This window comes from Callospermophilus lateralis, chromosome 8, assembly GCF_048772815.1.
Source record: "Callospermophilus lateralis isolate mCalLat2 chromosome 8, mCalLat2.hap1, whole genome shotgun sequence".
NCBI lineage: Eukaryota > Metazoa > Chordata > Mammalia > Rodentia > Sciuridae > Callospermophilus > Callospermophilus lateralis.
Window position 1 is genome coordinate 32,857,999 of NC_135312.1, and position 27,090 is coordinate 32,885,088.

Genomic DNA, 27,090 nt, shown 5'->3' on the forward strand with positions numbered 1-27,090 from the left:
ATCAACAGAGGGGGAGAAAAAGAGCCCTAAAATTTAACTCTCTGCAAGTTTGGAAAACATGAGAAGTAAAGAAGAAAGGCTTTGCATACATTAAATCACTTTGCTCCCAGAGGAATAATAAAAATCTTTAAAGTGTGTACGACTTTGGGATGTGTACATTCTAGGTTAAGGAAAATACTGCTACATTTTTTTTTTTTTAAAAAAAACATATATTTAGAGTGTGTTCCTTTTCTAAAAAAGTAAAAAAGTCATCTTTTAGCATTCATCTCTTTTCTACTTACCATACTGAAGGGCTTTTAATGGAAACCAAAACAGAATAACGGAGTGGAAGAGGCCATTTAAACAATGAACCCAGAAAACCTGAGGGAAAACAAAAATCCATGAGAACCATTTGCAATAAACTAGCTCTGTGAACTCTGACCTTTCTTTTTATCTATGAGCTAGATTCACAAAACGTGTTTCTGTCAGGCCACCACTGTGAATTAATAGAACTGACAGACACTTTCTGCCTCTTAGACTTTCATGGGTCATTTATTTATTTTTATGTTTCTCAAAATGTTTTTTCAGCTTCCCTTGAATTTTTTCCACTACTTAAAAAAAAAAAAAAAAAAAAAAACTCCAAGAATCAAAAGTTTAAATTTCTGCCTGAAAAAGAAAATAAAATTTACAATAAACGCAGATCTCGAGATTCCTTAGATGGGACTATTTTCATAATCCCAGAAGAAGAGATTTTTTTTTTTTTTTTTAAAGACTGTAATTTGGGGAAATCCCTTTCTGTTCCCCAGGTACATACAAGTGTCAACTTTTCAATGATAACAAGATAGGATGGTCACTCTCTCTTTTGTTATAGAAACACACAGATATACATGTTATGTTAAAAACAGCAAGTACAACGTTTAAAATAATACTTTTTTTTTGCAGCTTTTAAAACACCCGTCAATACCAAATTTCATATCATTATAACATCATTTAATAATAATAATGACTTTTCATGTCTGTTGTATTTTAAGATCAAGAGAGCGAGGACTACTTTTTATGTAGCATGAATGTGAAAGATTAAGTTATAGAAGAACTGTTTAGAATTCTTACGGGCCCTCTGAACAGTTGTAGTTTTGTCATTTAAAAGTGCCTCTTGCAAACAAAACTCATTCTAAACAAAATTGGCATGTATTAATAGTTTAAAGCTGTTCAAACAACAGAAATTAAGTCGCCTGCCTCCCCAAATTTTCCACTGGGCTCTCAATCTCCTTTGTTAGTTCACCGGGCCACACTGGATTGTATGATCCAATTTACGCCCCAACACATTACACATTTGAACTTGTGTTACTCATTAACCTTTGTCGCTTCTCCTCACTGTGTCATTACCACAAGTTTTTATTTGACAGAAAGCACAGGTGGGTGCAAGAAAAATTAGTTCTACTTTTCCATTTTCCTGACCGATACTTATTGTCACATGCTAATCCTTTAACCCCTGTCACGACCTCAGAACCTCCGACCCTTTTTACCATAACAAACGTAAGCGCCATCATTCACCACAACAATGCTTCCACGCTGGGGACACACAGCAACCGCTGGGTGCACAACTATGCATTTGGTAGCCATTTGTCCCCAAGTTTTAAAGCACTTATATGAGATTTAATAAAAAAAAAAAAAACCAAAAAAAACACACACAAAAAAACTTCCCAGCAATCTTTAGAAAACCCCACATACCCTATCAAAAAATGGTTGACGACGTGTGTATATGAACAGCCAATATTCAAACAAATATGGAAATTGTATAACTTATTTGAGCCAATCTGATGATTTTTCCGGGAAGGCCAGTTGTTTTCAACCACAAAAGACACAAGGAATAATAAATGCCCTGCACTAACACGGCCTACTACCTGCTGGACCCTTTCCCTGGCCACAGAACTGTGTCCGCGTTGTCATGCAGAAGGAGTGGGAAGGGATGCAGGACTGTGGGAATGACTTTGGATAGTCCTGGGAGGATGGAGTTATGTTTCTTTTTTCTTTGATTTGTTCTAATTAGTTATACATGACAACAGAATGCATTTGGATTCACTGTACACATTTCTCTGGTTGTACATAGGGTAGTCACACCATTTGTGCAATCATGTATGTACTTAGGGTAATGATGTCCGTCTCATTCCACCATCTTTCCAGCCCCCATGCCCCCTCCCCTCCCTTTACTTCCCTCCACCCAAAGTTCCTCATTCTTCTCTTGTCCCCAACCCCCACAGACCCCCACCCTCCACCCCCGCCACTATGGATCAACATCCACATATCAGAGAAAATATTTGGCCTTTGGTTTTTTTGAGAAATCCAAATCAAAACTACTCTAAGATTTCATCTCACTCCAGTTAGAACGGCAATTATCGAGTTAACGTTTTTAAGCAAGAGTGAGGTGGCCAAGTTCTGGCTGGAAAGTCACTTCCTGAGAAGGCACCCAGGAGGCTGAGCTGCTGAGGCTGATACCACCATCTGGGTTGGTGGGAATTACTCTTAATATAGTAGTAGTAGGCCTGGGGCTTTCCTAGCTCTCGGATCACTTTTTAAGGGAAACAAGAGCTCACGTCCATTGTATGTGCCCAGACTTTGGGTCATTTCAGAATACCAATCACAGGTAATGAAAAACATTATAGCAATGCGGTAGAATTTAATACAAACTGGGCATCATAAATACATTTTAAAAATTAAAACATTTAAAATATGAGCTTGGATACTGAATGTCATCAATAGTAATAGTTTTAAAAAGGATGACTAGAAATACTTTTAAAAAATAGTGGTATAGTTAAAGAACCGTTAGTGTATTTGTTATTTTAATTAACCATTAATGAAACCATTAAGTTATATTCACATATGTGGCTGGACATTCATGCACAGTGTATTAGTGAAGACGAGTCTCAGAAGAATAACCTCTGGGCTATAAACTTCTATCATTTATGGTGTGAGGATAGAGGCACCAAAACACCTGTTTCACTTTATTTTCAGCAAAATAAATGGCATTGGAGAGCTTTATGAATTTAATAAAAATATCTCCCATTAACTGTCCTAAATTTAGTACACTGAACTAAAGTTACATACAATTATCAATCACATGCTAATAAACATGCGCTATATTAAATGAAAACGATTCTGTGAGGGTATATTATACCAGGAGCTTTTATAACACTAATGAAATATACGAATGATAGAGATTCAAAATGGTATTTACTTTGATTGTTATGATTTAAAATTTCTTCCTCACTTGCACTATCAAGGAACTTGAATAATTAACAAATCCCTATAGAGATTCTTTAGAATACTTACATTTAGGAAATAAACTCTGCAGAAAATAAGATACCTTTTGTTGCCAGGATGAACAACAAGCATTACAAATCAGAAGAGATGACAACAGCCTTTGTTATGTGGCATATAAACTCAGACTGTGATTTTTAGATAAAATGTTGGCTATTTTATCTAGTACTATTATTATTATTATCATCATCATCATCATTATTTTATTTTATTTTTTTTTTGTGGTGCTGGGGATTGAACCTGGGCCTTGTGCATGTGAGGCAAGCACTCTCCCAACTGAGCTATATCCCCAGCTTACCTTGTACTTTTAATTTTAAAGTTTGGAAATACCGAGCACTATGATTAAACAAGGTTATTTCCTAGAGTCTGTAATATTAATGTCTGAGCCGATTAATCCAAAATTCTAATGAAGACAAAAGAGTTATTTCACAAAACAGAAGGTGAGTTAGAAATGGTATGATCCCTCTCACCCATTTCCCTGTAAAGCTAGCCCTTAGCTGTCCTGTATGGACGGACGCCATGAGGAGTGAGCGTTTCCTCACAAGGCTGCAAAAAACAGAAGTCAGAGACCAAACGTTCAGTGACTTCTGTCTCCTAGATCAGCCCAACGCTGCCTCAAAAATCCAAGCAGATGGTGATTTCATTTTAATTTTCGAACACAAAATGACTAACTCAAGCAAAATCAAACCAACCGATGAGAAGCTTTCCCTGCTGTATCAGAACTTTAAGAAGGATGACTCACCCTGGTGGGCACCCCTGACCTGCCTCAGGCTGCCCTAAATAGTCAGAGCAATCAAGCAGCCCCACTGAATCTGTGCCTGGACAATGGCTCCTACCTTGGTATTGAAGTCCAGGGCATTCTGGGACGTTTTGTACAGTTCAGGATACTTCAACATATTCTCTTTTCTGCATGATCTCTCAAATATTCCAAGAGTTAAGGGAGGCATTGCTGTAAACAGCTGAAGTGACAAATTGGTCATTATATCACACAGCCAAATGCAGGGTGCATCTTATTGTTTCAGACTATTCAATAAAACAGGCATTATTACCAAATGTATAAAACTTACCACATTATAAAGACCTATACACCATCTTTCAAAGAGGATCTGTCCAGAAAAGCCATTAACAAAGGCAAACCAGATCTAGGAAGAAAACAACCCCAAAACCCCAAAATTAGAACAAAAAAGCATCAATGTATTGCTTAGGATCTATTGTATATTCAAATTTGCAAAACTACAGCATTAACATATTTTTAGGATGCTCTTGAAGATGACTTCTTTGCTTTACTTTTTTTTGATTTAGAGGGATACCTTCATAAGGCATGTGCTATCAAGTCAGAATTGGTTCTATTTGTCAAGTTATATCAGGGCTATGAATAAGCAACCACTGATAAAAAATTAAAAACCAGGTGCAGGGAACACACCTGTAATCCCAGTGACTTGGGAGGCTGATGCAGGAAAATGGCAAGTTTGAGATAAGTCTTAGCAACTTAGCAAGGCCCTTAGAAATTTATAGAGAGTCTGCCTCCAATTAAAAAAAAATTAAATAAAAAAACTGGCAATATAGCTCAGTGGTAAAGCACCCCTGGGTTCAATACCCAGTCAAAAATAAACAAACAAAATACAATTTGTTTTTAAAAGGGACTATATTTACATACATCATTAAATTTTTATAGCTTTAATTACATTTAAAAAATACTATCAGGATGTAGTTAAAGCACAGTTTTTAATTATAACTAACATTTATTTAGAAAATAATATCCTATAATAGAATCAATATTCCCTTTTGTATCAGTTTATTTAAACACGTTCACAAATTTAAAATTTTATGTACATAGAGTTATATCTTGCTCTTTCCTCTTCACATTACAAAATATGCATTTTCTTAAGTTGTTCTATATCCCTTAATATGCCATTAATGGATGTAGAACTTCTAAAGTGTGGATGTAACTATTTTGGATATTAGGTTGCTTAAAGATTTTGCTATTAGAAATGATTTCAAACTGAACCTTACCCATCTCTTTTTCCTTAGAATAAATTCTTAAAATACAATTTATGGGTCAAAGTAGGTGAGTTTGTTAAATATCTTCACAGTTCTTGTTAATTACTGCCATCAGAATGTTAAATTTGAATATACCTATTAAAATACTTTCAAGTTAAATTTCGTTCTTTGATAAAAATCAAATCTTTACATTAAAGCATAACATTCTTATGTATCTTACCATTCTCTTTAAAGCTCTAACTTTCTAAACACAATTTAAGAACAACAAGGAGAAGTTTTTCTCCAACATATTTAAAATGGAAAATGAGACTATCACTGAGTGAGTAATACCGACATTACTATGAGTTTTTTTTTTTTTTTTTTAAATAAAAAGAAGACCTAAGTATAACTAAAAGTCAAGCTGACCTGGAAGAGTAAAAAGGCTGGACCAGAAATGAGATTACACAAAACAGAAGCACAAAAACACAGCACAACCACAAAACTCGTAGGGGAAGCGGTCTTGACATGCGGCTCGAGTGAATTTTGAATGGGAGTCACAGGGACTTCGCTACACTTCACGTTTCATTTAACCTCATTATGGAAGCGTGAATTGCTACAAATTCACCATTTATCAATATGTACCCAGGCTGGCCTCCCTGTGAAGAGCCTCTGTACCCACACTGATCTTCCTTTTCATAGTGGAAGGGACTGATCGAGCATGTGTAAAAATGAATGTCTGCTTCATGAGATGGAAAAGAAAACAAAGTGGCAATAACATGAAAAATAAATCCCAAATGGTGGTAGGTTGTAATACACATTAACAACAATAACAAAAGCATAGAAATTGGGGTCGAGTCTGAAATCTTTCCTTTCTTTTGTGTTCAATATTTTTACAGAAAATTTTTGAACATTTGCCTTCAACAAGAAGCCAGATCATTTGTGCGTGCAAACTGAAGTTTATTCTTCCCTTGGGAGTATATATGAGTTGGTGAAAACTTTAGTGCCTCCCATGCCCATTGTGTTTTTTCATTTGGTCTTTTTGAGTTGTGGCATACATTAATACATGTTTGTGCTATTCCAGGTGATGGTTATGATTTTTCTGACAGCAACTGTGATCTGTTGTAGTAATATATTCTAAGAAGCTCTTTCTGATTTTTTGGGTACGGAAATATAAGGAATTTTTAAACACAAACTGACTACGGCCTCTCTCGTTGATGAAGACACAGTCTAATCTTTGTTGGTCTGAAGAAAGTCAGGATTCTATACATATCAAATTTTCCTAAAGGACATGATTTGCCTCAAAATGTAACAGTTCTAAACACATTTGCAGTCATGAATACTGTATGCTATTGGAAGTTTTTGCTAATAAATTTGTGTGTGAGTAGTAGGTAAATATTTGTGAATTTTAGTGGTCCCCTGGCTTCTGTGTATATAACATTTGGTGCTGATTCAAAAGTTACTGCTACCATGAGCTTAAAAACAAGGCCCTCTCTTAAATCAATGAATATATACACAATTTCAAGTTCAAATTTATTTGCAAATAAACCAACACGTCTGGTTCAAAGTATATTTTAAAATACACAAATTAACTGCTTTATGACAGAAAAATTTTAAGTTGAATGTTAACATATTTTTATCATTTATTTTTCCTATTGAAAAGTAGGTGGACATTTTTTTTTTAGAGATTTACTTTCAGCATTTTAAAAAGTTTACATTCTAATTTCATTTTTTTAAAAGGAGAAAGAAATGACTAGATAAGAATAAAACCTTTCAATATACTACCCTATATCTTCACATAAATATTCTGCCAGTCAAGTTTACTTATTAAAGAAGAGGGCTGGGGTTGTGGCTCAGTGGTAGAGCACTTGCCTAGCATGTGTGAGGCACTGGGTTTGGTTCTCAGCACCGCATATAAGGAAATAAAAAAAATAAATAAAGGTCCATTGACAACTGAAAAAAAAAATTAAAAAAAAAAGAAGAAAGATATGGTCTTTAACAGTGAAGTAGTTTACCAGAAACCTGATTTCAGGTTAGCCAGAGATCTGTAGTTAAATGATATATTAGAAACATATCCCATGCTAAATAAGATAAAATCTAAATTCCATAAACATGTAAAAGTCCCTCCTTTGACTCAACCAAAGTCAATGATGGAGAAAGAAAAACCCCAGGCCCTCTGGGGGAGGTGTCTACATTATTTCAGTTCACAGGGAATCCATCTCTCAGTGCAGCTGGCTGGGAAAGTATCACCTTATTGAATTTAAGCTCAGCTTCTGGAAACTAAAAACAGGACATTGTTTGGGGGTCTTGACAGAAAAACTTGGATACAGCCAATCATTTGGAAAAAAAAAAAGTCTTATTTTGTTAGGAAGGAGTCAGACATTTCAGAGAAATAAAGAAAATCTCTTTAGAAAGAGCCAATAATGTAAACCAACACCTAGAGCTGCTGCAAGGCAGCTACCAGGAGTTAAGAACTTTAAACCACCACCTGCTAAATGTGTATTTATTTGTGTAGCTATAATTTACAGCAACACGGGAGCTCGACAGTGATATTCCTGGCAATTCAACGATGGGAAAGCAAATTTTTTGCAGATAAGCTATAAAACCCACAGTGTTTGGGACTATGCCTTTATTAGTAAAGAAACTTCAGACCTGCCTCTCCTGGTATTATTTCCTAAATTCCACCTCGAAGCAGAGGCGTGGCAGCTAAAGCTTGACAGACATTTTCCTCATGGAACATTTCTGCATATTAAACAGCAGCTTACAAATAGTCAACGAGTTCTCTGCTCCCACGCCTGATCAGCACAAAAAAGTGAAAGGAAAGATTCGAGACTGGTAGCTGTCCTCACTAGAGACATTCACCAATGTGTTTTCTGTCTATTCATTCGCAGTATTGACATGAGCCATTAACATCTGTAGAACTTGTTTTAACTGGCAAAAGTTGGGTATCTGGGAATTGATTTAAAAGGTCAATTCATTTCCAAGACAGTTGAATTATATTCAAAATACATTTCCATAAAGTGCTAAAAGAAAAATAAAAATGAGATTTCCAGTAAAGTTTAGAACTCGCTTCCTTTTTCATGTGTAAAGAATGTGATCAGTGTTAAATATCTCATGAAGAGGCTTTACATGAAAAGCCAAGTGAAATTTAGGGGTAATCAACCACAAATCACACAACCCTGGGTTTGAAAAATAGCATGCAGATTCAGCTTTCATTTCATTTTATTTTTCCCATTAGTACATAAATTTTGCCCATTTCATTGTTGCCAATTAATCTACATTTAAAATCTAGACTTATTTCATTTTGTAAAATTAAATTTTTATAAGCAGATTTATTAATGGCACTGGTTTTAAAATTCTAATTTAAAAGTCTTCAAAAATATATAAATATACTATATTATTCTTTTAAAAGTGTTTAGTTAGAATAGTTAGATATATAGAAGGAGAGATGAACCAAAAATATATACATTTTGTAGAAAAGAACCACAAACATATATAAAAAATAATATTTTTGATTTTATAAACCATTTTGGAAGCACATTTTGTCTTAAAGCAGATTGTTCCAAACCAAACATAGCAGTAATAAATAATAAGTAAGTTCATGAAGTATCTTATTTTTGTTTCTAAATATTTGATTATTTTATCTAATAGGCTGTAACCTAATTATGGATCTTTAGTGACTAATAAATGAAGCAAGCTGCTTGTATATTCAAAACAAGTTTCAGTTTTACTAACCTGGCTCATAATAAAACTATGCTCAGTCCACACTTCACTAAGGATAAAAGCATTCTGACAGAGGTAAAGGACAGCTGAGCCAAACATAAATCAATCCCCAAATAACAGGGCAGATGTGGGATCTACTGATTTTTTTTTTTTAATAGGGCTACTTCTCTGGTATAAAATATGAGATCTTATTTCCACATAGCAAATGGTTAGGTTGTGCCCCTTCTGATAGATGTGTAGAAATAGCCAACAAAACAGAGAGCCAGGCGACACCAACTTCGGTAAGGAAGTCCTCAGAAGAGCTGTGTGGGTATGTTCTGTAGCAGCGAAGGCACGTTTTCTTACCAGGCTACTAGGACCTCCTTGTCCTACAGAGTTGCAACAGGAACATGAAACTGATAACACCTAGAGTTTCATTATTACAATTATAGCTTCTGATGATTCAAAGGCCAAATGTTAAAAAAAGATACATAAATTATTTGTCACATCCTGAGTAACCATTAGGTTCATTTATTCGTCTACTAGTGCTATGCTCTACGATATGGTAGTCACTAGCCACACGGGACTCTCAGGTACTTCAAATGGGACTAGTCTAAATACAGATGTACTGTAGGTCTAAAATACATACCAGATTCTAAATACCTAATATAGAATATAAAAAATTTATTAATAATTTTAATAGTAATTAATGTTGAAAACGATACTTTGAATATATTAAATGGAATAAGATATTGAAACAAATTTGGACTTTAATTTTAGTATTTTGCTAATGTAGCTCCTGGAAAATCTGAAATTAGACATGTGGCTTCCATTGTATTCAATTGGCAAGGTTCTGGAGGACAGAAATCATGCTACATTTATATTGTAGCTGTTGGACTAAGCCTGGAGCCTGGCTCCTAGCAGGTGCTGCAAAGATGTTCATAGAAAAAAAGTATTTTTTTTCTTTTCTTCTTCTTCTTCTTTTTTTTTTTTTTGGTTTTAGAAGTGATATTCCTGATCCAGGTTTCCATTTTTAAAATAAGGCTACATTTGATACAAAAAAAAAAAAATTGCAGAAATCCCTTGTTATCCACACACAGATATAATTTCTAGGTAAAGCCCTTATTATCTGAACTCTTGTTACTTACCAAAATCAGAAACCAAGACAAGTCTGGATAGCAAGGGATACCTGTATGTAACATAGATCTAAGTTTTCAAAAACAAAAACAAAAAACAAAAAAACCCACTAGAAAATCAATACCAGCAAAGCTATTGTATATTCTCTCTGATTTCACTGCTCTGTCTCCCCCAGAATTAGAACTTATTCTCAGTTTTGTGTTTATCATCCCTTTACTTTTCTTTAAAAAATTTTTATTCCTGTGGTGCTAGGGAACATTACTTGTCTTTTTAGACACAATTTTCCATATGTGCATTACCTTTCAACAGTGTGTTGCTCTTTTTAGTACGTTTTTGAGCTTTATAAAAAATATAGTTTGTAGCTTTTTAAACTGAAAACAGTACCTCATCAGCAATTCTAATTCAATACTGCTAGGAAAGCAATATAACATTTTTAGCTCGAATTTAAACATTAATTGTTCGCCCTGGCTGACAACCTTTTTGTTTGAATACATTTAGACATAATAGAAAGTAAGTGAGCAAATGAAGTATTAATGAAAACAATGAGAAAATGTCTTCATAAAGGAAATGTCTTTAAATATGTATGCAAGTGACAAGGACTTTAAATGTAGCCTGCTATTACCTCGATAATATAGAGGACTATGTTCTTGTAGAAGCAGTACAGGATGCACTTGGACACTCTGTTATAGTTCCAGGCACCATGAACCATCAGTAAGTTCTTCAAATACTTGAACTAGAAGAAGAGTAGGGAAAAAAAATTATTATTTCCTCTTCATAGTGTTAGTTGGCAAAAAGGAGTGGATCCTGTTTTGCAGCAGTGATGCTTTACCTGGGCTATGGAGTAGTCTGAGGAATTCGCCGCCTGCAAGCCTTCGTTGCCGCTTATCCCGACACCGACGTGAGCTGTCTGTATCATGCTCACGTCATTTGCTCCATCACCAATTGCCAGTGTTATGACTTTGACTTGTTTCTTAACCATCTCAACGACTTCAGATTTTTGAAGAGGAGAAACCCTTAAATTAGAACAAATTATCAGTTATCTCTGTTTTCTTAAAAAAAAAAAAAAGGAATTTTGAAATGCTATTGTTTTGAAGGATGAAAAAAAGCAAAAGCTCCAAATGGGTCGTTCTCTGAAGAGCCATCATGGAAAAGTCTCATTTTGAAATGTTTAGTTCTCAGTTAACCTGGTTGCTACTTTAAGTCGGGGGAAATGGAGTCATGGAAGCAAATCTTTAAGTGACAGCTAGAAGATATTATTCTTTGGTAAGCACTGGCTGTCCAGGATGTTCTTATTAATTTGTTAAAGAAAAAAAAAAACATTTGAGTCCAGAAATTCCATTACTTCCCAACACATAACAACCAAATTTCTAATTTTTCACTTCTGAATTAAAGAGAAGGATCATCAAGGTTGTTAGTAGTTTTCCAGACAATAATTAAATCCTATCCAGTACCTGGAAAGTAAAAGTTCTGAGCTGCTGAAAGCTGGTCTTACATAATGTATTACATGCTTAAAACAACTTGAAACTCTACTTAAATTAATTGTCAGAGTGGCTAATCCTTACACCTGTTCTCAGACATCACTATGAATCCCCATCATAGTAAAAACACCAAGTGCTTAATATAGTTTGTGTGCTTCACTTTCTTCCAAAGCCACTGATGCACAAGTAAAAAAATCAATCAACCTTTTATAAAAACATGGTCAGGAATAAAAGACATCAGCCTACTATTATATGCTAAACTATACTAAAATTATATTTGGTATTAAATTTGGAGTAATTTTTCACAGACTCTTAAAAGTCATTTAAGAAATAAATGCCAAGACAATGACAGAAGGGTTCCAAGACAGAGTACATCAGTGCAATTAACTTAATAAATTGTCCAGACTGCACTGGGAATTATAGAGAAAGACAGGAAGACTAAACAATGAACTGGTCCAGCCAACTACTAAGATAATAATTAAACAGTAAGAAACAACCAGCACACGCCATGCTGATGGACAAGAAGAACATCTCATAGTTAAATTCTTCATCAAGGTTAAGTGGCCTAGGTGTCCAATAAGTATCTGCTGAAACATCTGGGAAATCATTTATTAAAAATGAAGATCATTACTCTAAAAGAATCGACACATCTCTGCACATTTTCCTGATTATTTCCATAGGAAAAAATTCCTAGCAATGGATATCCTGCTCGAATATGTGCCTTCAAGAGGCCCCACTGCCTGCAAGAGCACAATGAACCACAGCAGCTCTGGCTTTGATTTCAAGCCGGAGAATCACAGCGTGAGCCTGTGAGATACCTGCAGAGTGACCAGTCTCTCTCTTCCTCTTTGTATTTTTAGTGCCTGATCCAGAAAAGGTACTCAGTAAATGGCTGCTGTGTGAATGAATTATTTTTAATTTTTTCTTTGGATTTCCTTTCAGAGTCTGGCAATATTACAAAATGACACAGCTGTGAACTCAGTGAGGGAATGAATACGTATCAGGCCACTAATGGGCTATTTCAGTGTTACCCTCTGTGTTCCTTTGAGGCAATTTTCATTTAATTTTCAACTTTATTTAATTTTTCTTAACAGGCTAATATAAATTGGTAAGGCCACTGGGTCTAGGCCAACGTTTTAAACATGGACTGTAGCTGACATTTAGTAAAAGTCAAAAAAAGAATGCCCACCAAGCAACGCTCTAGAAAGCAAATGGGAAATAGGCATGAACAGAGAGAAGCATTTGAAGACATTTATCAAATTCCCTTTAGCAGGCTCACAATATTAATACATTATAAAGTCACACTATGGGTTCCATGGAGTTAGGACACAGTGATACTTTTTCTCATGAACTGACCCAGCACGGTGAGCTAAATTACAATCCACTCTGTTTTCATTGCTTGATACTGCAATTTTTAATACTCCCCAATTAAAATTAGTGAGAATTTCCCCAACTCCATGGGAATGGCTAACTTCAATGTTAAAAGTGGAGTAGAAATACTCTTAGCAAGAAAAATGCCTTTTTTAAAAAAGATGGTGAGGTAGTGAGAGACACTCCCCAAGGTACAGTATAATAGCTGTTAGTAAGGGCATCTGCTTCCTTTACCAAGCTGAATATGGACAAACCACCTTGGAAGATAATTCAAGAAACAGGAAGTCCTCATTTCCTAATGAATATGAAGTAGCAGCTGGCAGCTAAACAAAGACGTTGATTTAACTGGTGATTCATAAAAAAAAAAACAACCCACATTCTCAAAACATAAATGTACAAACTTGTGACGTAGAACAAAGAACCTTAGTTTGCATGAAGTCTGCTGGTTGAAATTCTATTTTTTGTTGCAGAAACCTCACTCACAAGATACCATCCGTGGCTGGTTTCACTAAAGTGGAGACTAGAATGTAATGATTCTTTCCACCCTTGTTTATAGTTACCTTACACCCCTTCCGTAAAATTCAATAGTTAATTTTTTCTAGCAACTCAAAATCTTTTTTAGACCATTACACCTGGTTTTCCTAGCAAGATTACAACTAGATCTAACTAGATTACTTAAATGACTCATGAAATATTTAATTAATGATGATTAAGAAGTACAAGAATAAATGTGTCAGGGAATGATCATGACCTGGAAAGCACAAGGGAACCCACGGAAAGTACAAGCGCACACCACAGTGTCCAGGCCCTGGGAAGAGGTTACTGAGGGCATCTGACAGCAGGTCTCAGGGAGGGGATGTGCTTTAAGGGGATCCAGGCTAGTCAAACTGAAGTTAGCTAGAAAAAAGATCTACAGCTTGAGCATTCTTAATCTGAAACTTCAGGATTCATGAAACTTTTTGATTGCTGATACGCCACAGGCGGAAAATTCCACATCTGACCTCATGTGACAGGTCATAGTCAAAGTGCAGAGGCACTAAAAACATCATATAAAATTACTTTATGGCTTTGTGTATAAGGTATATATGAAACCTAAATAAATTTCACATTTAGACTTGGGTCCTATTCCTAAAATAATTATCTACGTGAAATATTCTAAAATCTGAAACAAACGAATGAAAAAAAATCTCAAACCTAAAATACTTCTGGTTCCAAAATTTTGGAAAAGGGATCCATAACTTTTATTTTATTTTTTAATACCTTTATTTTGTTTATTTATTTTTAGGTAGTGCTGAAGATTGAACCCAGGGACCTGCACGTGCTAGGCAAGCGCTCTACCGCTGAGCCACAACTCCAGCCAAGGGGATACATAACTTTTAATATTTTCAAAGTATTCATGTATAAAATGGTTTCTTGCTAGATGGAGGATATAACAAAGAGAATAAAATTATAAGTCATTAAAGACGAGAGTAGCATAAAGCTTTCTGATAGGACCGCTTTTAGCTACTGTTGGCTTTGGCCTTGACAAGGAGAGGAGAGCTCACTTGAGGAAAGGAAATAGAACATATTAAACTTCTTTACACATTCGAAATACTCCAGAATATACTTCTTTCTATACTGTGTTTCTACCTCTTAAAAGTTTGCTACTCCAATCATCAGTTTATTTACTTCCTTACGTTTTGTATACTTGCTTTTATGTTTGTACTCTTTCCATAACAGTCTAGAACAACCATCTATACAAGAAAGCAATTACTCCCAATGCTTATCAAAAGTCACGTGCCCATGTGAGAATATCTAAAACTTAAACTTTCCAAGTACCAAACAGCAACCCAAATGTATAATTTAGAAACAGCATGACAGTGTCTTTTCTTTTTACAAACATGTATATATGTGCACACATATGCAAGCGTGTGTGTCTGCATTAAGATGGAAATTATTCACTGTTCTCCTCCAGACTCTGTGGGGAAAAAAAAAACAACAACAAACTACATATCCAGAGTATAGTGTAAAGTCTGTTTTGCTTCCCTGTGGCTCTACAAACAGAGGGTGGTCCTCTGATACAACCTAGAATTTCACTGAGTGCAATATGCTTTTCAGATATTATTCTGGCTGCAGTTTCTGCACATGTTATTCATTATTTTTCTTATTTGCTATGTAGTAACTCTCACTGCCCTGTGAACATTTGATCAGAGCACTGGAAATTTTTACCATTTAAGTAAGAAGTATATAGGTGGTCCCCTCTTACATGAGCCTTGTTTTGCACTCTTTTAATGGGATTAGCTAAATGAATCACCTCTCTGAATGGAATATGGATAAAGATTATATAGACATGTATATATACAGACACCTAATCAAGAATAATTTCCACAAAAGACTTATGTGGAAAACTTAATAGTAATAATACATTATTGGTATAATTTTAAATGTATGTATGAAAGTTTTTTAGGTTGTTACCCAAAACACAATCTAGTAGGATAAAAGGATAAATTATTGTACTTTGGCTACCTATAAAAGGTTAAGAGAGAAATAATATAGTTTTTTTTTTTTGGTACCAGGTTTTGAACTCGGGGGTTCTTAACCACTGAGCCACTTCCCTAGCCCTTTTTTATTTTTTGAGACAGGGTCTTGCCGAGTTGCTTAGTGCCTCACTAAGTTGCTAAGCCTGGCTTTGAACTTGTGATCCTCTTGTCTCAGCCTCCTGAGCTTTTGGATTACAGGTATGTGCCACTGTTCCCAGCAGAATATAGTATTTTCTAACTATTCTGAAGTGTTTTATATAGTAACCAAGTCTTGGTACTTCCTAAGCTTCAGGTAAACTCCTAGTAACTAGATCTGCTGTACTTTTCTTTGCAAGAAACCCCTTAAGGTTTCTCTTGTGGATATCAGTTTGTTCCCTACCATTGAGTCATATTCTGCTGACTAGCAAAGAAATTGCAAAAAAGAGAAAAATCTAACTTATGAGATCTTACTTGAATCTTCTTGAAATAAAGTTTGTTAGGTTCATTTATGAAGTTTTAAATTGAGAAGAAATTAAAATATGCCCCCAAATTTATGTAATATGTACCAAAATTACATAAATATTAGAACTCAGGAACTCATCATGAATTTATTATTGGAACAAAAACAGCAGCTTATATATTATAGCAAATCCTAAAAATGACACTTAGCATATAGTACATGTGAAACATTTACCTACTTCTAAGTAGAGAACCGTGCTATTCAAATGACTAATGAGTTAGCTCTCTAGTTTCCAAAACTAACATCTGTTGATATCCTGAACAGTCACAGGCATTGAAGAGACCTTACATTATAGGCACTGAGTCTACAGAAATAAAATATAGTTTTTCAATTTCAAGAAGGAATTTCTTTCCACAATGTACTTTAGATAGAAAACTTCTCTTTTGTGGAATTTATGTGGTCATATAGATAAACTGCTACTGCCTTCAATTTCAATGAATCAGATGGTATTTTTTTTCAGTAGGGAATGCATATATTGATAGTGTATATTTGATTATGTATATGGGTGTAATCACAGATTTTCCAAACTACTAATTGGTCAACATACTTTACAAAATGGCACTAAAAAGAAAACAACTCCTAGTAGAAAATTTTATTATTGCATTCACACTAGGTAAGGTAGTTTGCCTGCAATGCTGAAAAAGATTATATTGAACCTAGTGTTGTATGTAGCACATAGCAGATATCAAAATGGTAGTGGAACTGAATTGGAAATTTTATAGGAAAGCAGTTCATTTCATTATGCCACCGTACTGCAGGAAGCAAATCAGCATAATTTGCTCTCTCTAGTGTATAGGCAACTACGTAAAGGATATTGGGTATTGTAGGCTTTCTCTTATGGCTGGGAAAGAGGAAAAAAAAATTATTAGGTGGAGAAGGAAATATCTACTTCTTCAAGGAAAATGAGTATATTCAGAATGGATTAGAGCAAGATGATCACATGCCTCTGTAGGTCATGATAAAAAAATTTTAATGTCACTGCTAGCTGTGAGCAACAGAAAATGTTAAAAGCTTTGAGACAGAAAAGAATATGGTAGAAGCAGCATCGAAAAAATATTAATTTGGATTGCTCAAAAGCTGTTCTCTCTCTCTGTTTCTCCATCTATCTGAATATGTTCCAGGACAAAAGCCATGAAAATGACAAGGAAGGTCATGAGGTAAAGGAGGCAGTTCTGAATAATAAGTGGTTTCAAAGGTGACTCTGAGGTTTCACATGCAGGTGACTGGAAGAATGAAGCTCTACCCATAAAGAGTCAGGAAGAAGATTTTCAAAGAAAAATTATTGGATAAGTTCTAGATACTCGTAAGTTGGGAGAACAGTGGGATATCCTGGTGGAGTTAGTGGAATATGCTGCCTGCAAAATTAGAATTGAACTTGAAAAGAGTGCAAAGCTGGACCAGGCGAGGTGGTGCACACCTAGGATTGCTGAGACTCAGGAGGCTGAGTCTTATATTATTATATTATATTATATTATTATATTATATTATATTATTATATTATATTATTGGAAGAAAACCATCTTGCCCTTTATTCTAAGAGCATCCCCCCCCTTTTTTTTTTTTAATATTCCTCATATAGACAGGTTTCTTCAAGGAAACGCTCAACTTAAAAATAAATAGACCAGGACTGTGACCCAGTGGGGGGCTTGCCTAGCATGCCTCGCAGCCAGGGCTTGATCCCCAGCACCACAAAACACATAATAAATTCCCCTCAAACAAAAAGGAGGAAACCAAAAACAAACCCAAACCCCTGAAAAACCTAGTGGTCGATGGAAAGCTGCAGCTCAGGCTATTGACAGAAACTGGAATCTAACCCTAAAGAAGCCAGGAGGGCAGTAAATTTCAGAGTCACAAATATCAACTAACAAAATCTGTGAGAAGCCTTTGGGGAAATGTGGAGTGGTGAATATGTGTTAGTAACTAAATGACCTGAAGAAGAGATGGTATGCCAGGGACAACTGGGCAGGAAAGCTTCCTGCTATACTCTTTCCTCTCCATGGCACCCCACAGGAGCCCAGGTGGGATGGGTGACCATCGTGAGGTGGATGGGACTGGGCTGGATAGAACTAAGTGGCTCCTCTCTTGTTGCAACTGCAAACTTTGTCTTGGTTTAAAACTTGTGAAAACTTAAAGGTCCCCAAATAACATGCTCAAAAAGCGAAATATCCAAAATCTAACAGTATATTCCCAGTGCCCTAAAACTGAGACCACAGGAAAGTTCTGCCTTGAATTGGGAGAGCGAAAGCTTTCTGGTCAACCTAAGGGAGAAGACTGTCAGCAGAAAAGAAATACAACCACTTAAAGAAAGCAGAGCTAGGGGGTGTGGGCTGGGGGTGTGGCTTGGTGGTAGCATATTTGCTTAGCATGCACGTGGCCCTGTGTTTAGTGCCCAGCACCCAAGAAAGTGGAGTTAGTAAAAACAGATATAAAAAGAATTTAAAAGAAGCATAACAAAACTACACTGGAGAAATATGCGAAGAGTTTAGAGAAACGCAACCAGAATAAATAGTTACGATGAAAACCCAATTGAAATAGTCATATAAAAATATTACTGCTATAATAAAAAATCCAATGGTGAACTGACAAATCAGGATGACAGGGCCTGAAAGTTTGAATAAAAAATGTGCTAGAAGACATTAGAAAATTAAAGGAATGATTGTGAGAAAAATGAAAAGAAATGGAGGAATAAAAGTGTGTGTGTGTCTGCGCGTGCGTGCGCACACATAAAATATGGGAGTCCAAGGACAAAATATAAGAATAAAAAATTAAAAAAAACTGATTAATAGCATTAAGAAGGATAACTGGCTGACGTGGTGATGCACGCCTGTAATCCCAGTGGCTTGGAGACTGAGACAGGAATATTGCCGAGTTCAAAGCCAGCCTCAGCAAAAAGCAAGGCGCTAAACAACTCAGTGAGACCCTGTCTCTAAAAAAAAAAAAAAAAAAGAAAAAAAATAGGGCTGGGAATGTGGTTCAGTGGTTGAGAGCCCTGGTATACATCCCTGGTATACCCCCCCCCCAAAAAAAAAACTCCACAAAACAAAGAAGGATATCTGTGTATGTTTATCTGGGTGTGTATATATATTATATATACATACATGTATCATATATGTGTATGTGTGTGTATGCATATGTGTGTGTGTGTGTATGTATATATATATTATGCATATGTATGTGTGTGTGTGTGTGTGTGTGTGTGTGTGTGTATATATATATTTGGATTGAAGGGCTCATACAGTGCCAAAAATAAAGATGAGAAAAAAATTTCTACACCCAGATACATTATGGTGAAATTCATAATAATAAAAATTTCCAAAAGCTTCTAAAGAGAAAAAGGACATTACTTAACAAAACAAGATCAGATGGGCACTGTGTGCACACATGAAATTACTTTTTTACCTTCAGCTCCTGTCTCTTATGGGGGTGCAGGGAAAGGAAGAGATACTAATATATACATACAGTTAAAGGAGAAAATATGCACAAATATAATTAATAAAACTTCAGAAATAGCCACATATAGAATAGAGTATGAAACTTTCAAACCAGCAGGATAAGATCTAATCTAGAGAGTACTAGTAATTAGGGAGAGAAAGAAAGAGACAAAAAGTATAACAAAAGGAAAATGAAATAAAATTAAAGAAATGAAGTCTAAAATAATAATAATTAGGATGAATATAAATGGGTTAAATTGATTGAAAGCTTGGATTAAAACAAAAAGATCCAGCAGTGTGGCGTCTAAAAGAGATACATTTTATGACACTGATTTGATAATGCTCATTTGCACCTACTATGTTCTAAGTTCTTTACTTGTTTTAATGCATTCAATTCTCAGAACAATACTTGACAGGTCACTATTACTGACATTTTTCAAATAATGAAATGGAGGTGTAGAGATTATATGGTTTAATTATGGTAAAACAGCAACCAGCAAAGCTAGGATTCGACTGAAGCAGTCTGGATTCAGACAGAAGGAATGAACAAAAAAGATTTAGGAAAAAAAAAAAAAAAGGACAAGCATATAGAAAACAAAGGAAAGCTAAGTTAGCAATTTCAATATAAGACAAAAAAGAATACAGGCACAGAAAAGGCCATAATGGTAAGAGAGAAATTTTTACATGTGACAGTATTCCTCATCAGAAATAGTTAATTAGGCTATAACAAAATTAGATTCCACTTATAAGAGCAACAAAAATATTAATCGTAGGTACCATGTATGAACTCATTTACTTCTAATAACTCCAGGAGAACGACTACTTTCATCTCTATTTTGAAGAGGAAGAAATTAAAGACAGAGAAATTCAGTGACTTGTCACTCAGCCTCTAAGAGGTGGAGCCTGGATTCTGGAGAGTCTGGCCCTGGTGCTAAGAGCTATACCATATGGCATCACAAGCAGCGGGGACAGTGGATTGTTTAGTAAGTGGTAATGGGAGAATTTACTCACTGTGTAGAAATAAATAACATGAGATTTCTCCTCCTTCATACCATAGACAAAAATAAACTCCATATGGATTAAAGACCTACATGGAAAACATAAAGCTGTAAAGTTAATAGGAGAAAATGTACGAGAGTATCTTTGTGTGTGGGAAGTCCCTAATACCCCAAAGACACAAACCATACAAGAATTTCATAGAGTCCACCATGTCAGAGTCAATGATTTCTGTTCCAAGGAAGAACACCAGAGGCAGAATTAAGAAGGGAGTCACTAGAAGATATTTGCTATAATTACAATCAACCAAAAACTGATATCCAGAACACACAAAGAATGCTTGTACATAAGAAAGGACAAGAAAAAATGTTCAACATCGCTAGCAGAGAAATGCAAATCAAAACTACTCTAAAATTTCATCTCACCCCAGTCAGAATGGCAGTTACCAAGAATACAAACAATAATAAGTGTTGGCGAGGATGTGGGGGAAAAGGCACACTCCCTCATACATTGCTGGTGAGACAGAAAAATTGGTGCATCTAATCTGGAAAGCTGTCGGGAGAATCCTTAGAAAACTTGGAATAGAAATGCCATTTGACCAAGCTATTCCAATCCTCGGGTGGTACACAAAGGACTTAAAAACAGCATACTATAATGACACAGCCACTTCAATGTTTATAGCTGCATAATTCACAATAGCTAAACTGTGGAACCAACCTAGATGCCCTTAAAAAGATGAGTGGATAAAGAAACTGTGGTATATATACCCAATGGAATATTACTCAGCATTAAAAGAGAATAAAATTATGGCATTTGCAGGTGAATGGATGGAGTTGGAGAATATCATGTTAAGTGAAGTTAGCCAAAAAACCAAAGGCTGAACATTCTCTTTGGTAAGTGAATGCTGATCCATAATGGGGTGTGTATGAGGGAGAATGGAGGAACATTGATTGGGCCAAGGGGAGAGAGAGAAGGAGAGGGGGTATGAGGGTAGGAAAAATGGTGGAATGAGATGAACATCATTACCCTAGGAACATGTATCACTGCACGTGTGTACCACCAGAGAAATGAAAAATTGCGCTGCATTTGTGTACAATGAATTGAAAAGCTTTCTGCTGTCATGTACAACTGATTAAAACTAATAAAAAATAAATTAAAAAAAAGAAAGGACAGAAAACCCAGCTTTTCCTTTATGGCAATATTACCATTGAGTTTACATATATCTGTTAGATGTATATCAACTGTTACCATTCACAGGTATACACATAAGCAATTATTACCTTTTAAATATTTGTGTTTGTTTTATTGAACAAAAGGTAGAAGTGAAGGCAGGGATGATTTTTTTTTTTCCTAGCACTTATAAAGGTACCCGGCACATAGTGGGTGCCAGAAAAACATCTGGTGAATGAAAGAATAAATTTCAAAAATAAATTTCTGGAGGTGAATCCTTGATATGAAGGATGTTCAACTTCCCTAGTAATCAGGGAAATGAACATCAAAACAACAAGGTGCCATTTTACAATGATCCAACTGGCAAATTTATAAATTCGGGAAAGCCAAGTGTTGGGGTTCAGGTAGGGAAAGAACAACCCTCTGACCTGGATCTGGGTGTGCACATTAGCACAGCTGTTTTGGAGAACTGCAACAATTCTGACTGGAATGAAAGAGGCATATACCCCACAGCCAAGCACCCCATTCCTCTCCTATATACACAGCCTAAGGAAACTCCTGCCATGTTCACTGATGCCCTTTCCATGGCAGCAAAGACTCCAAGGCAACCTCTGTGGCTAACACCATGAGAAGAGATCAATGTGCACTGGTATAATGATAAGCAGCAGGCAGAAGAGAGCTTGTTCTACATTTGGTGACATGGACATGCCTCAAAAACAATAACAAGGGCAAAAAGCTATACTAGAATATTATTATCATAAACAAACACCCAGGCCCCAATTTAATAGATACAGAATAAGATGTTTTTCATAGACACACAAAGTAGGGCAGATGGATGGTGTGAGTGGTGGTCAGTTTTTCATCACTGGGACCAAAATACCTGACGTGAACAACTGAGAGGAGAGAATGGTTAATTAGGGCTTGTGGTTCAGAGGTCTCAGTCCATGGCTGGCTGACTCTGTTGCTCTGGGCCTGAGGTGAGGAAGAACCTCCAGGTGGAAGGGCGTGCTGGAGGAGAGAGGCTCAGCTTATGGCAGCTGGGAAGCAGAGGAGGGGGGAACTGTGGGAACTAGGGATAAAATATAAGCCCCAAAGGCATGGCAACCTGACCTACCTCCTCCAGCCACATTCCACTGGCCTATGGTTATCATCCAGCAGGACATTCAAATGATTAATCCACCAAATTGATTAATCCACTGTTCAGGTTCATCAGGTTCAGTTCACAGGTTCATCATTTCACCTCTGAATGTTCTGGCATTGCCACATGAGCTTTTGGGGGATACCTTGTATCAAACCATAACAGATGGTAACATGCTAAATACTTCCAATGCTTCCTAAAATGGAATGAAGAGAATGGAACTGGGGATAAAGGGCAAACCATAATATAAAAAAAAATCAAGGAAGGATATTCTTTAGTTCAATATTCTAGGAGGACTACTGCTTGGGGAAGAGACTAGTAAGGAGATCTTCCTGCCTGGTTCCCTTGCTGGCATGTCCTCTAACCCCTTCCTGGCAGCCCCCTCCCCCACCCCCAGAACAGCGGTAAGATGCTGCACTGCAGAGCAGGATCAGATTCTTCTGAGGCCCTAAGCTCCCTATCTCTCTCTTGCTGTGATATGTAAATTATCTACTGACACCTTATTTTAAAACAGACTTCTGGAAATATCCATATTTTAAGGGGTTTTCTTGGACCAAAAGCACAGAGAAAGAAATTCCACAGGACTACCAGACTGGTACCATAGAAAGAATATCAGTCATTTTTGAGGTGTCATGGAGAAAGGGACATAAGTCAGGTGAGGCAAGATGGGCAAATGCCTCAGTTTTTGAGTAAAGAGAAGGAACAGCCTGGAAATCTCTCTCCCTGGGAAAACCAGGAAGGCTTGGGTAACTCCATCAGGATTTTAGGAAAATTTGGTCAGAATCAGCTCCTTCCATGGCCACTCAAGAGCCACAGACACTCTGTTCCAGGGTTGGGCAGATGAATGTCTCAGGGCTGAATCTAGACAGCAGTCTGTTTTTATTCTTCAAAGTGCACTGAAGCCACACTCATTCATTTACATATTGCCTACAGTACTTATTGCCTACAGTAGCGTTCTTACTCTACCCACAGAGTTGAGGCAACAACTCCATGTCACAATGTGACAGAGACTGTACAGCAAGCAAAGCCTAAAATATTTACTATCCAGGCCTTTTTAGAAAACGTTGGCCCACTCCATCCAATATTCCCTTTCTATTGAGAATGCTACTTGGAACATTCATGCCTCAACTAAAAGCCTATTCTACACCCATTTCTTGTCTTTTTGGTTCTCTCCTTGGAAACACATCTGTTGTTTTTCAAAACCATCTTTTCCTAGGACTACTGTTTCCTTTCTCTCTGCTGTATGCCCAATAGTTGCTGGAAAAGCCAGGCCTACTCTCTGGCCTGGTCTTGAAACCTGGAACCCTAGTATGGTCCACACTGACTTAATAAAATGAAAGTGTCACTGGAAATCATCCTGGTCCATGGAGAACCAGTTACACCAAACTAACTCTGCTTCCCTTTCCCAAACAATAGGGTCAACAGACTGATGGGTCAGAGGTATGCCACCTGTTTCACGTATCATGTCTTTAGCAAATCATAACGGAAGGAGAACTGTAAGCTATGTGTTAGGCAGATTTGTATTTGAAGACTATGTTAGAGCCCTAGTTTATCGATTTATGCAAAGCTTTAGGGAAGTATTTGGTGGAAAGCTAGATTTCTGCATTTAAAATTGCTGCAGAGAAAAAAATTCATCAAGGATTTGAATGTAGTTGTGGGAGATACACATGCATATTCAAAGTTGTAAAATATGAAACAGAAAAAGCATCATCTGAATGAGATATGATTTATGAAGGATGGTGATGGATATCAAAATAGCAGTTACCCGTCAAGGCTAATAACTAAAGAAAGCATGAAAGTGCTTCTGGGGTATAGGTCATGTTTGGGTGAGAAGTGTGTGCCCTGGGTAAAAATTCAGTTTGTGTGCAATTACGTCTATGTGCTGCTCAGTACAATGGAACTCTGCCAGAATTATATAATCTGCAATTGTGTTAAGGGGTGTGTGTGTGTGTGTATGTGTGTACAGGTGATGGTGGCTTAAAAAGCCACATCTAAAACTATACAATGTTGAATTATGGTGAAACTCACTAGCACTTCCATTTCTCATGTATTTGTAGTTATTTTACTGTCAAAAATGGACTTTTTGTTGTAGCACATCAGCACTGGCTACTAGGCTGTCACACAGACATGCAGTTCCTTTAACATTACCAGGTAGACAAACAAATGAGATGGGCAGGGGTGAGCAGATGATTATGTTAAATAAAAATGTGGGCATTTTTTTTTTTTTGAGAGAGAGAGAGAGAGAGAGAAATTTTTTAATATTTATTTTTTAGTTATTGGCGGACACAACATCTTTGTTTATATGTGGTGCTGAGGATCGAACCCGGGCCACACGCATGCCAGGCGAGCACACTACCACTTGAGCCACATCCCCAGCCCAAAATGTGGGCATTTTTGTAAGTTATAAAATTTATTCTCCGTGTCCTCTTTTAGCCATACTTACATGAAAGAAATTATTCCCTCACCATTTCCAACATTTATTCATATTTTCTTGGAAGCAAATATAATGTTGACATTCATTAACAGTTTGTCTTTTCAAAGCCAAACATCTGCTTGGCATCCAATGGTGCTCACAATTTTCTTTTCCTTACAGGAATGTCTGTAGAGCATTTATTAGCTTCATTTGTGCTTATGACTACCTTTTAAATAGAACATTTGTTTAGAGAAGGTTTGAAAGCTAAAGACAATCCCAAGAGATTCAAGAAGTAGATCTGCCTTTGACCCTTTATTTAATGGACTCGTGCTATGACAGAAAATATTCAAAGTGTCCCTTCAGACCTCTTCTTGGAGAACCTTTGATCAGAGTTAGGTGAAAGGTTTGGCCTGGAATGCCACTCCCAAGTGACGATGCTCAATGAAGTCAAGTGTTTTTTTAAGCACTACGGGAAAATGGCCTAAAAGAGGGGTTTAACTTTGATTAGGGATGTTGCAAGTAGGGAAAAATGCTTACTCCAATTTAACTTCTGCTTTTCAGAAGACATGAGTACATAAATTATGTAGAAGAACGGTGATTACTAGACAGTCTAAAAGCTGGAGGCTCTAAGCCAATTTTCAACCAACTGTCACAGAACATAAGTTTCAAAATATGTTTAAACTAAACTGACAACTACAGAAAAAATGTAAAATTCTTTGAAAGGCTGGGTTATGTGAACTGATGAGGACCTCAGAAACCACACGCTATTTAACACACAGCAACAGTTCACTGCAACATTCCCAGTCGGCTGGAGGGAACAGTAAAAGAGGCAGAGCAGCTGCTCCCTGGGATTCGGCTGATCTAAGCAGTAGAAAGGCTATTCCCGGCAGAGTGGCCAACGGGAGTAGAGTTCATCCAGAAACTGCAAGGGCGATGGGAGGTCCTCTGACCCAGATGCTTTCAAGCTGGGATGGAATGCCCCAGGAAGGGTCTCTGTGTGTGTGTGTGTGTGTTTCCACGTCAGAATAGCTTCACTCTTATCTGCTCATGCGTCTAGGTCCCCAGGAGGACTGTTATCGTGGCTAAATTCTAATCTCTTCATTTCACAGGTCATGAAACCAAGGCCAGTGAGGTTCTATTGGGTAGGTATCCAAAGTGCCAGAGAGGGAGAGTCAGAACAAGCGTTTCCTGAATCTCCAGTCAAAATGCCATGATATCAACTATAAAAACTATAAGACCTCAAGTCATAAGGCACTGGTGACCGAGATCAGGAATTATTTATCTAGAACCTTGAGATAGCTGTTCATTTCAGCTATCTCCACAAATCTCCATGAGTCCTACAGCAAGTTTTTTCCTTTCTCTTCTTGTCTAAGGAGTTTAAGGGGTTCTGTGAAGCCCCTAAAATGGTGCATGTGAGCTCACCTATTTGTGTGCATGTGTGTTTCTCCTGGAGGAAGAAACAAATATTCTTCCAGAGTATCAATGATCACACAAATAAGAATCAATGGGATTGACCAGGGAAGTAGAAGGAAAGAAGTACCCTAAAAGAATGGGAGTAAGGGGCTGGGGATGTGGCTCAAGTGGTAGCGCGCTTGCCTGGCATGCGTGCGGCCCGGGTTCGATCCTTAGCACCACATACAAATAAAGATGTTGTGTCCGCCGAAAACTAAAAAATAAATATTAAAAAAAAATTCTCTCTCTTAAAAAAAAACAACAACAAAGAATGGGAGTAAGAGGGAGGAAGCATCCCTAAAATGCTGATGGAACATGTATCAGAAACTACCTGAAAAGTGAGTGCATGCTTCCCAGGAAATAGCTCAGGTTACCCAGGGAAATGAACACCATGGTGAAAAGACAAGCCACACAGCGTCTGTGAACACTGATAAAAACAGATCACATTCTACTTCTTGGGTCTGACATGCTTCACCAAACATATTTGAGGTATAACATGCAACCTACATT

At 36.7% G+C, this 27,090-nt stretch overlaps 1 protein-coding gene across 5 annotated transcripts in view; it reads right to left on the reverse strand.

The window, feature by feature from the left end:
• Atp8a1 (ATPase phospholipid transporting 8A1) overlaps window positions 1-27,090 on the reverse strand; it is a 213,305-nt gene that overhangs the window by 38,119 nt on the left and 148,096 nt on the right. For all 5 annotated transcript variants that reach the window (XM_076865343.2, XM_076865340.2, XM_076865342.2 and 2 more), the window contains 5 exons: window positions 10,943-11,126; window positions 10,736-10,846; window positions 4,365-4,439; window positions 4,134-4,256; window positions 282-360 (listed from right to left, as the gene is read on the reverse strand). In XM_076865343.2, the coding sequence (XP_076721458.1) occupies window positions 282-360; window positions 4,134-4,256; window positions 4,365-4,439; window positions 10,736-10,846; window positions 10,943-11,126 (572 nt within the window). The remainder of the gene's footprint in view (window positions 1-281; window positions 361-4,133; window positions 4,257-4,364; window positions 4,440-10,735; window positions 10,847-10,942; window positions 11,127-27,090) is intronic.